A 12,684-nucleotide genomic window follows, 5' to 3' on the forward strand; every position below is an offset into this window, starting at 1 on the left:
TATTATTTGGGCATGTCAACCAGCTGCTCCTGTCTTAGTCGAATATGTATGCTTTGGATTCTACTAGCTTGTAGCGTAGCTAGCCAATGAGTTAGCTATCTGGCTACACTTCGGCTGCGTATCAAACCGCACAATATATTACTAAGTAGTGTGGTGATGTAGACACCACTTTAATGTTCATTTCACATACTACGTAGTGAACAACTATGAGGTTTGAGATGCAGCCTTTATGTTATGGCCCAAAATACGAATTAATCTGCTAGTGCGAAATAAGCTTGCCTTACTTTTAGCTATGTCAATGATAAACTTGCAGTAGTTTATTTAGCATATAAACCCAACTTCAACGGTTTTAAAAAATAAATAACTTTAATAAGCACCTATGTGGGCTGTGGCTTAAACTACAAACTACAGTACTAGTGTGTTGAACAGGTTAAATGGATATTATGGGATATAATGTAAGTGCCACCAATTTCGATAAACAGCGTTGGTTTCAGTGCCAACTATTTATATGGGTCGTTAGTTGCTTTGGTACTATATTTATCTAAGAAGTTTTTTATACTGGTAATAAACGTGTGTAGTTAGCTATCAAGGGTAAAGTTATTGGACTAGTCATTGAAAGGTTCCTGGTTCAAGTCCCACCACTTTTAGGTTGCCACTGTTGGGCCCCCAAGCAAGACCCTTAACTCTCAATTGCTTGAATTGTTCATTGTCACAAATGTATTTAGCTTTGGATAAGAGCATTTGGTAAATCCTGCTAGTGTAAATATGTACATACTGGACCTGCAGTGGTCTATATTTGTGGATTACCTTGTATATGTGGCAATTTGGCAGAAATATCTGAAGCTCCCTATACATTTGCAAGTTTAATGATTGCAAAATGGTTTAAACTGAGACAGTCGTTTACTGGGTCAGGTAAATGTAAGACCATAAGCTGGTGTATTACCGGCAATAAAAACAGAATCAGAATGTTCAAAACATTAATCTACAAAAAAAAAAAAAAAACACTGGAAAGAATGATAAAAATCTGAAAATGGATAATTCTAGTCATGTATCTGCTTTGTACCATTACAGTAGTGTTTCAGGAGGACGTCTGTAAGGATTGTAACATTACGTCAACTTAAGATTGATAATACATGTATGCAAAATTAAGGCTAGAATGTACAAATACAATATTCCCATGATCCCATCCCATTTTAATAACTAGTTTATTATTCTTGTGCTGCATAGATTCCTGTTAACATTTTAAGTTTGTAGTGCTGTAGTGTTTATTTCAGATTAATTAATACACACATATAGTAGTTACTTAGCAAGCCACTTTGCTACAAAGCCCCAAAAATACAGCCCCAAAAATTCCAATTTCAGTGGAATATGAAATTGTATAATGAATAAATTTGCTAAGATGAAACTGTTCTGTATTGATTATATGGTTTTCCATATTTATGCCGTAGTAACTATCTTAACCAACACATGATGTCAGGGAAACAATACACACACTACCCACTGTACAGTGTTACGGTGTGGATTTCATTGAATTATTCAGAAGTGTAACGTCTTTGTGAAACTGCTACAGTATCAGGGAGTGGATCATCTGTAAAGGCCACAAAACACATGCTTGATTATTTTATTAGCTGATACTGCTAAGAACATTTCTTAACCAGTATTTGCTTTAAGGTATGTGAGATAATGTTAATGGTAAATCATAGTTATTATGTATTGATTGAGTAATTAGAGATGTGACATTTAAATTCTTGGTAAATGTCTTGTCATATGGTAAATGTCATGTCCTATCAGGACATTTACCTGGATTTGTATCTAGTATTAATATATTGTGTTTTTTTTGTTTTTTTTTTACATATTTACTCACTTTCCCAGATTAAAACTTATTTCAAACAAGAGAAATGTCTGCAGATTTAAGTAAATAAAATAAACTGTGGGTCCTAGTTGCTAATGTGAAATAATCTATTACTGTATCACACACAAAACAGTTTACCACTGACAATGCCTGAAAACCAAAAAAAAAATAATAATAATATTTTGCTTATAAGACATACAGTATAAAACATACTGTAGCAGGACATACTTTTACTTTACTCTTACCTGGTTGTATTCTAGTTTTAAGAATTTGGTAATACAAGGGATGCTTTAAACTGTGTTTGCTTTGAAAACTTGGGTGTGTTGGGTAAAATATTAATGATAAACCAGTTAACTCAACAAAGATGTTTGTTTGATTTATGCTTTTGTTTAAAAAGTTCAGTTAAAACAAGCCTGACATTTTCTCTTTATTTTTCTTTTCAGCTTCAGTGATGAACTGAAAATGAATGTCAACCAGCAACCTCACATGGCCTCTCCTTATGGGCAGCCACAACCCGGCTACCAGGGCTACGCCCAGCCCGCTTACGGGGGTCAACAGGTGCCAGGAGGTTATGCAGCTCCATACAATGGGCCTGCCTCTAATTACCAATCAGGCCCACATCAAGGTACTGCTAATTCTCATCTTTATTGGTTATTCCAGCAGCACTGTGTAAAATCCATGTAAGGTTTGAACCATCATCTCTGTGCCCCCTGGCTTTCATCTGTGCTTTTTCACTTACTTTTTCTCACTACTTTCTCTCTCTTGTATTTCAGGTTATTCTCCTTATGCAAGCTTTCCCTCTAAGGCTCTTACTGCAAACTTAGTTACTGACCTGTCCTCTTCCTCTCCTGTTGACTTGGGTAACTGATTTAATTGTGCTGGACTGTCTGTTCTTTTGCATGTTCCCTGTGGTTTATAGTGACAGTACAGTGCAGGATAGCTGGATTATGTCTCACCAGGATTCTATTAAAGCCCACTGTCCTTCCACTAAGGCCATCACTCAGAATCAGACACTGTCACCCGATTTTTCCAATTAAATCAATTTAGTTTTTGTCTTTTTTTTTCTGTCCCTTTCTTACCCTATATGAATTCCTTGCAAAGTCATTGGTAACTTTGGGTTATTAAGATTGTCTTTTCTGTCTCTATTTATGCATGTCAATATCACGTTTCACTTGGAGACATTATACAATGTCTAGGTAAAATGTTTGATGATTTAAAATGACTAGTATTGTGCTTTTACAAAATATGAAACCCCTTTTATTGTTCATTAAAAGATTTATAACATTGTACATTGCTTTAAAAGCAATATAAAATGACTTGAAAAAATGTCAACACCTACCTGGTTGATTTAGTAAATTTGCTGATGGTTAGCTCCAGTGTAAAAGGACATTGTTTTAAATTACTTTGCTGGGAAAAATTTGGTCTATCAGTATAGTTAAGTATGTCCACATAAATATAAAATTCTGACAATATCACAGTCATTACAAATGAAGAAAAAAAAAATCACAAAAGCACTTAACACATTTCGGAGCTCAGTTCAGTCCATTATAAATGTGTAGAAATAAAAAAAAAATACAGGTTTACTGCTTAGGTCAGGCCACTCTTTGTAATTTGGTGAATGAGCCAGGCACTGACACAGAGTTGCAGTTCTTAATGGGAAAACTTGGAGAGGCTCTCAACACATCCACAGCCGAACACCCAACAATAATCAAAACTCAAAAAAGTCAAAAAAGTTTGATATTAGACTATGCTGGATGCCTCATTAACCTCAAACTTTTATCAATGGACATCAAACCCTTTATAAATGACTACATTCAAAATAAATGGCAACTTGAATGGAACACACAAACAATAAACTACACTAAATTTACCCCAACATCAGGAATAAACCAAAAATACATTATGAAAACGTGCAGGCCAAGTTATCTACACTAGATGTAGAAGGGACTGTCCAGATCGACACACCAACACTTAATACTAGAAGACCCCACACTAAATAAGCCAGGCACTGACACAGAGTTGCAGTTCTTTATGGGAAAACCTGGAGAGGAAAAATCCTTATTAAGAAAAGGCATTTCCCAAGTGTCATGTGTTGCTTATATTTCAAATGACCCATCAGGAACATAACAGCATTCTAACTGTAAAATATGAAGTTGGTCAGCGCTTAGGTCAGACCTGGGCATTGTACGACCCCCCATACATATATACCACCATATATCCACTTAAGAATGTGTACTGGATGAGTTCTAATTCATACTCCATATTTTGCAGGTATGAGAGGACCTCCAACATCCGATGCACCTCCAGTGTCTGCTGCTCAGCCATATTCTCAGTTTGGGCAGGGTGATGTACAGAATGGACCACCACCACCTATGGGTGCCCCTTCACAGAGGTGCAGTGTAAAAACATTTATTTGACTGCTAGATATGATCTATTTCATATTGATGATGTGTCCTTAACAGTTCCAATTAAATTAGAAAATGCATATTATACAAATGAAATGTAAAAAATATAGAGTGTTCGTCATGCAGTGTTCTGTTGAGACTAAAGTTTGTTAAAATAGTGGGCAGTTTTAGTCTGGTTGTCTAATTTTACTGATAACGATCAACTTTCTGATGTGCATCGGAGTTGATTTAATTTTACGGTGCTTTTTTTTAGGTTCATTTCTTTTAGGTCATAAATTTCATAAATATATGATGCACTTAAAGTTGCTGTGTTTTCCAGTGTGCATATAAAATGCAATTTGATCCTTATTTTTTTCCTTCCATCCCGCCCTCATAGTGTATTAAGGGCCATGTTGCATTTGATACTGTTTCTAAACCAGCCCTAGAGGATGGGAGTAATTACTTTGTTTAGCTTTTGTCATCCTGATATGCATTATTTTTCAGACAGAAGTTAGTAGGTTTATTGAAATATGGAAATTATTATTAACTCAGTCTCTACGACTATGAAAAATTTATAAACCAAAAAGATTAGCTGTTAGGAACTGTTGTAACCTCTGTGGACGGTCTTTTCAAAAGTTGGTCATAAACTGTAGCAAAGTTGAGCTCATGCTGTAGCCAATTTCTTTTAACCGATAACCCTCTTCCGTCACCAGTCGATGGTTAACCACAATCAAAATTCAAGTATCAGTAGGGGTTCACACTTTATTTCATAAAAACAGCTTAATGTGACTGTAATGTAATAAAGTAAGATAAATAAAACACTGAGCAGAGCTAATTTTGCATTTTGAATGTAGATTTTAAACAAAGTTGCAAAGTAGCAAACACTTGAGTGTGATGAACACATTTTATTAGGGCTGGGTATCGCCACTAATTTCCTGGATCGATTCGATTCACAAGGTTTCGATTCGATTCGATTTCCGATTCGATTCGATTTCGATTCAACACATTTAGGCATATTTGAGTTACATTAACAGGTTTTGTTTAAATATGTAAAGATGTTCAGAGAACGAATGTGATAATTGTACAAAGAAAACTCATTATTAAAAATATTTGTGTATTTTGTTTACATAAATAATTAATCCAAAACAGAAAACAGTAACATTCATTTTTTTATTATTATTTTATATGTCTGACACGCTACAACATTGTAAATGTAATGTAAACATACACCTGGCTGTTGAACAGCTTATGCCAAGTTTACACTACACGACTTTCTGATTTGCCGGGTCGCTGTACAGTTCACACTGCACGACTCACAGGTGATAGGGGGGTTTTACACTACACCAGGGGTCCTCAAACTTTTTAACCGAAGGGCCAGATTACTGTTCTTCAGTGTTTCGGGGGGCCGGACCGCGGGTGAAATAGTAAAGACACCCAAAAAAGCTATTTACTATGTATACTGGATGTATTGTCTGGGCTTTGTATAATTGTAGTTCATAATGATAATGCAGAAACTTTATTTATTTTAATAATTTCCATTATCCTACCTCATACAGTGTTTCCTTAAAAAAAATCAGTTAACACAAATTAACACAGGACACGAGGATTTTCATAACGAAATCCCACAGTGGCTGCGGTCACTCATGTCTCTATTGATGCGCCAATCACTCTCCTCATGCTTGGAGCGCCACCCGTTGGATCGCTGCCGTATAATCTACTGAGACTCCTTTGTTATTTTTTTCCCCGTTATAATACTGTGAGTTCGAAGATGAACAGTGGCCAGACAACATGTATTGCTGCTGTGGTTAAAGGGGCCGGTCAAATTAAAGCATCGGGCCGTAGTTTGATGACCCCTGTACTACACCATCTATCTCCAACTGGAATCACAGGCGAGCTTCTCTGGTCTCCAAAACTACGTTTTGTCACGAAAACACACGTGAGAAGTGATGAAAGGTTTAATGATACCACGTCCAAACATGCACATCAACAAGTAGCGAACGATCAAAGTTTGTGCGCTGATGTAGAAAAAGGAGAAAAATAAAGGAATCTGAGTGGATTTGGCAACACGAGCAGCATGGCTTGTTCTATAGTGAGTTGGAGGTTAATAAATATTTTGTTTTGTAGAGAACGATCAGGTCAGAAATACTGTAAAACTCGCGTGTGCTGATGTATTCTGATAGAAACTATATTGCGCTCCACCTGTTTCCAACCTCTCCCCTGTGTTTCCCCTCGCTGTTTCTCACATTGATTGAGAGCCGAGTTTTGATCGCAGATCAAACACCGAGTTCCTCCCGAACCTAGCGCTGACCCGTCGCCGAGCGAAAATCAGGGCAAAAATCGTGTAGTGTGAACCAGGCATAACTTGAGCTTCTGATGTGCAGGTCAGATCTCGTTGCGCAAAAAAACAGTGGCTGGTCACGCGAAATTAAAAGGGTAACAGATTTCCGTGTGCACCGTAAAAAGGGGCGTATTTAAAAGATCGATCTCGCGTTTATATGAATCGATATCGGATCATTCAAATAAAGATCGATTCGAATCGAAAAATCGATTTTATAAACCCACCCCTACATTTTATAATTAGGTATTATGCAGAATATCCTATTTTTTTTAAAATTTATTATAACAAAAGGCTTCATCAGGAACAAGTCATTGATTAACAACTTGGAGTTTTTTACAGAATTTTTTTTTTTTTTTTTTTTTTAATTTTTACAGGTGTCCTAAACATTGATTACTTCCCAACCATTTAGTAACACTTTTGGAATAGACAGTATTGCAAATACTGCACTGCAGGATACAGTAAATTGCTGGCATTATAAAATACCATTAGTGTGGGTCCTTTTTTAAGCAGAAATTTGCAAACTAAGCCAAGTATCAATATGTATGTGGATATCTTCAGTTCGTCATGCAGGCTGCTGTGCTGCTAAATCTGAAAGAGATCTGAGAGATCAAAGGTATTGCATGGCACAGAAATATGATATGGTATCCAAGTTCCATCAGTACTCCAGTCTATGTCTTGTTGGTCAAGCTAGAAAAAGACCTGAAACATTCATCCATGGGGCAGTAGTAGTTCAGCAGATAAGGTGCTAAATTATTGATTGGAAGGTTGTTGGTTCAAGCCCCACCACTGCCACTGTTGAGCCCCTGTGCAAGGCCCTGAAGCCTTAATTGCTTTTATTGTATTAGTAATTGTACATCCACCCCAAGGTTATGAACTACCTTAGGGAACATGAACCAGATGGGAGGCTGTATAATGACCAACACAGTCTCCAGATTTGCTGTTGGCTGAACTGGAGAAAAGGACAAAACAAAGCAAGTTACAAGCACATTTGTGGGAACATCTGTAAGAGTTTTGTCCTCTGTCATTTTTACTGACAAAGAGTTGTGACGACCTGCTGCTGTGCAAGCTTTTATACATGTGCTCCTCCCCATGTGTGAACAATCAACGTCCTTTTAGAAACCATATTCTTCTGTTCCCACGGCAGGGACAATGTTAAAAGTTCTAAGGGGAATTAGGTTTCCCATCCTCATGTCAAGTGTACTATCAGTGGTTTTCACACTTCTACAGGTAAAGTTTTGTTAGTTTAGGACCCTTAAATGGAGGGAAGTTTTTTTTTTTTTTTTTTTTTTTTTTTTTTTTTTTAAGATTTAATGGACCAAATTCAATGGTTGTGAATGCTATCATCCAAAACGACCAAAACAAATGTGTGTAATGTTGTTGTTTGTTTTAAACAGCCCAGGGTAACCCCAAAGAACACTGCGTGCAACATGCATACCTGTTAATTTTACATGATACAGGACATGTTCATTTGTTAATTCCCCATTAAATTAGGAAAACTCCTTAAATATGAATCAAATAATTGTTAATTTATTTAACAGTGTTTAATAGTGAGTGGGGCCAAATTGACTCCAAAGCTATTAGGAGAGGTAACTAAAGGTTGTTTGTATTTAAGGTTTGTCATTTTTGTTTTTCCTCTCACTATTTAGGCCACCGGTGTCTCAGCCATACACTCAAGGGGCAATGAACCTGTCTGGTCCTCAGCCTACATATAACCAGTTTGGAGTGCCACCAACCGGTGTGCAGCAGATGACCAATCAGTTGGGAGGCATGCAGATTGGAACCACCGTTCCCTCCCCTGTTGGCCCAGGCTATGGTAATTATTTTCTGTTTTACTTGTGCATGTTTATTAACAATTTTATGAGACTAAATGTTGTGGCTCCAGGGCCACGATGCAACAAAATAATACATTGTCTCTATGTGTATGTCACTGTCGCCTCACTACAAGAAGGTCTTGGGTTTGATTCCCAGGTGGAGCGGTCCGACTCCTTTTTGTGTAGAGTTTGCCTGTTCTTTCCGTGTCTGTCTGTGTGGGTTTCCTCCGGGAGCTCCAGTTTTCTCCCACAGTCCAAAGACATACAAGTGAGGTGAATTGGAGATACAAAATTGTCCATGACTGTGTTTGACATTAAACTTGAACTGATGAATCCTGTGTAACAAGTAATTACCTGTCCTGTCATGAAGGTAACCAAAGTGTGTCAATCATGACATTAAAATCCTTATAAATAAATAAATAATGTGTTATTGAAGTTTTATTAGGTCATTTTTTAAAGAACAATTTTTTTTCCTCCAGCTCCACCTGTCAGCTCCCAGGCTCCCGCCGCTACACCTTATACACCCTCAGCTCCACCTTCCTCTGTAGCCCCGATGTCCACTGGTCCTGTTCGTCCCCCACCTATCCAGGGAACCCCAAACACTCCATCTCAGTCTTACTATGGAGCTTCTAATCCTCCTCATCAGCCTTTTGCATCAGCAGCCCCAGCTTTCTCCACTGCTCCTGCCCCACCTCTGGCCTCTCAGCAGACTGCCCCTTTTGTCCCTCCTGCACAGTCTCAGTTTTCTTCAGCACCACCTCCAGCTGCCACTTCATCATTTGGAGCTCCTCCACCCCCAGGGCAAGTCTCTTACCCTAGACCACCCCTTGCCACTTCTCAGCCTTCTGCTTTCACTGGTGGGCCTCCACCCACGTCCACCCCATCTCAGTACCAGGAAGGCATACCACCCTTGTCTCAACCTTCACCTTTCAATTCTGGTCTCCCCCCTCCACCAACTAGCGCTGCTGGATTTCCACCCCAAGGGGGTGCTCCACCCAGGCCCTCGCATCCAGGCATGCAGGGCCCACCTATGGCCTCTCAGGGGCCTCCAATGTCCCAAGCCAACCATGTTGGTCCTCCACAGCCTGGTATGTTCCCTGGGGCTGCAGGAATGCCTCCACAGCAGCCAGGAATGCAGGGCTATCCACCTCAGCAAAATGGTAAGTGACTTAACCATACTGTGTCATCAGACTTCATGCATCCCAAACGCTTTCAATGCCTGGCCTTATTTCCTTACACATTCAATCACAGCCTAGCAGTTATTGTTAAAATACTTAACCAGTAATATGTGGACACTTGACCATAAACATGCCCTATTTCAAAACCATGGACACTAATATGTTTTAATATTTAAATGAAAATCACTTTGTTCTTGTGCTGCAGAATGTGCCTCTATTTACAGTACTGCACTGGACAAATGGCCTGTAGGGTTGTGTTCCAAATAGAAATGTTAGGCCATCAATAAGACTACACCTCTACTACATGACAATACAGCACACCTCCATGTGTGTATGTGGGACCAGCTGAGGCACCGCTTTATGTGTTTAGAGATATAAATATATAATTTATATTGCGAAATTCTCATCCGTGTTTGGACACGCACCCCTCTGCGTCCACAGAATTGGTTGGGAGTTTTTCAAACTCAGTTACACAAGTTGTGTTTTTAGCTGTTTTAGACTTTGACATCTTGGTCATTTTGACTAACCGCTTGCTAAATTAATTTCCGTAGGATTGCTAGGACACCTCATAGTGCAAATTAACCAGTAAACGTGAGACACTTGAATGCTACACGAATAAAAAACGTTAAACCGCTAAACACAAACCATAAAGTTTAATTTTCACAGCCATTAATTAGGTAGGGCCTTAATTATAGGCATAAGGGTATAGGGATGCAACAGTGCCCATTGTCTGCGTGGCTTGCAAATGTGTGAAGGTACCATTGATGCATCAATGTATACATTGAGATTTAGTGTGACATATACTGCTGTCGAGGTGACGACTTGTTCTTCTAAGTTCATATATGTTTCAGCTAGATTATTGTAAGGCCTTAGTCTGCATTCTGCAACATTGTGGCTTTGTAGACACAGAGTGTATGGGCTTGACTGGTCTCCCTGCAGTCCAGATCTGACTTCTTTTGAAAATGTATGATGCATTATGAAGAGAAGAATCAGACAACAGTGGTCATGGTTGGTTGGGCAGCTAAAGTCTTGTTTCAAGTTTAAATGGCTAAAAATTCAGCTTGCAAAACTTACAAATTGGTGTCCTCAGTACCCAAATTTATTAAAAATTATTAATAGTTCTGTATTGATTTGGTGAGGGGTTGATGTGTTACATCATGGTTCTATACTAATAACTAACTAATTTATTGTTAGTATTCAGGGTTGTTGATCGTGTACATGTTCTGTGTCCAGGTGCTTTTGGACAGAGAGCTCCTCAGCCCACCTTTGGCGGACCATATCCTGGACAACAGGGCTATGGAGCTCCATCCGTTGCACAAGCCCCTGCTCCTCCTGCACAGAAGAGACTTCATCCGGACTCCATTCCTAGCCCGGTACATTCACATTACTATTGTTTGACACACAAGCACTCAGCCTTTTACACGGTGCACACTCTGCTGCCACTGTCGAACACGTGTTAGACGTCTGCTGTCTTTACACCACCACATGCTTAAAAGACACATCTCCAGATAACACCATAATCCTTGATTTTTGTTTATCTGTGTTAATGTGGGTAAAGTGTTCCAGTATGTGGAGTGGTTTGTGTAAGCAAAACCATGCTCTGGAGTCTCCTGTGTCTGATGTGCATGCACTACGGCGGAACATTCAAATTTGCCAGGGCTTAAATGTTTTGCTTTAATATTGCATGTGCTGCTAGCCGTACCTGCATCCATATATACTAGAAATGCTTTCTAGACAAGGTGATTGATCATTGTTGTTCTAGTCTGACAGCAGAGCTACTGTAACTGTGGTTACACGTTTGTTTATCTCTTCTCTGCTCTCTTTCTGTTTTTTTTGGCTTTCCTCTCTTCTCTTTAATTTGCTGGACTAAATTGTTAAAAATGTAAAGCAAGCCTCTGACATACCGCCTGTGCAGAAAACAAGACATAGAATAGACCCAGACGCTATTCCCAGCCCAGTAAGTGCCATGTGTCTCTCTGCACGTCTTTATTGCACTAACCTGAACCTTTATCCTCCTACCTTTTCTCCTCTCCACCAGTTTCCTGAAAACACCAATGACCTCTAGTAGAAATAATCAAGCTAAAGAAATCTACGGGGTTTGTGGGCCATTGTTTGTGTGTGATTATGTATTTGACTGTTGGGGATTTACTCTTGGAAGTCAGTGGTTTAAAGCACAGTTTGCTACTGAATCATGTAGAATAATATAATTAAAGGGCAAATTCATGGTCCTGCTCGGTGCTGGTGGTAGTTACTTACTTGGCAATTAATTGGTCTGAGAAATCTGTTTTTACCTACTACAAGCATATAAGTTATAAAAAATAATAATAATACTATACACACATTTAAAGACTGAGTCTACTGTCCAGCCATGATAATAGCCATAGTAGCTGACATGGTGTTAAGAATTAAACAAACAAACAAAGCTATTACAAGCTCCATTGTTCATAAAGATTTACACTGATACCCTGTGTCCACTTTTTTAATGCAGAATCTGAGCTGCTTACTGAAATCAAAGATTTGTTTCTTGCAAAGTTCCTTAATGCTTTTTATATAAAAAAAGTATTATATATATTATATTATAAATATATTCATAATTGGGTTTAAAGTTAGGACCAGTATAAAATTGTTCGTACAAAACCAGGGCTGTCAGAACCCGGAATGCCACAAAACTGTTGGTTAAGTGGATTTTTTTGAAAATATTTATATTACTTTTATAGTGGGCACTCGGGTGGTCTCAGCCAGTCAGGCGTCTACACAGACACAATTCGCAATGTCTGGGATTAGCGGTTGGCTGAACAGGTTCGTTTTCCCCTTTGGTGCGATTTATTTAACAGTATATGAACACAGTAATCGTACTTGGGTGCGAACCAAAACTGTACCTGAGACCCTAAAGAGGAGGTGTTCTTTGTCCAGTCCCAAGCAAACTCTTGAGCAGTTTGTGGTGAGAACATGGTCTGACCTCAATCTGACCCAGCTAGCATGTTGTTGTATGTTCTTAATATCATCTCCCTTCTTCTGCTTAGCCGTCAGAAGTCGGAAGCAGTTTAGCATTTTCAAGACGTGCCCTCAAAGTGAATTCAGCATTCTGTTGATGTAATTTAGCCTGCCATATTGCACAGAT

The 12,684-nt window shown here is 38.7% G+C and overlaps 1 protein-coding gene across 2 annotated transcripts in view; it reads left to right on the forward strand.

The window, feature by feature from the left end:
* Positions 1–12,684, forward strand: part of sec24c (SEC24 homolog C, COPII coat complex component) — a 30,034-nt gene that overhangs the window by 488 nt on the left and 16,862 nt on the right. Inside the window, exons 2-7 of one of the 2 annotated variants that reach the window (XM_063002973.1) lie at positions 2,296–2,477; positions 2,626–2,712; positions 4,124–4,244; positions 8,221–8,387; positions 8,865–9,545; positions 10,797–10,936. In XM_063002973.1, the coding sequence (XP_062859043.1) occupies positions 2,315–2,477; positions 2,626–2,712; positions 4,124–4,244; positions 8,221–8,387; positions 8,865–9,545; positions 10,797–10,936 (1,359 nt within the window). In that variant the 5' untranslated portion in view covers positions 2,296–2,314. The remainder of the gene's footprint in view (positions 1–2,295; positions 2,478–2,625; positions 2,713–4,123; positions 4,245–8,220; positions 8,388–8,864; positions 9,546–10,796; positions 10,937–12,684) is intronic. The other variant, XM_063002974.1, reaches the window with a different exon arrangement.

This window comes from Trichomycterus rosablanca, chromosome 10 (assembly GCF_030014385.1).
Source record: "Trichomycterus rosablanca isolate fTriRos1 chromosome 10, fTriRos1.hap1, whole genome shotgun sequence".
NCBI lineage: Eukaryota > Metazoa > Chordata > Actinopteri > Siluriformes > Trichomycteridae > Trichomycterus > Trichomycterus rosablanca.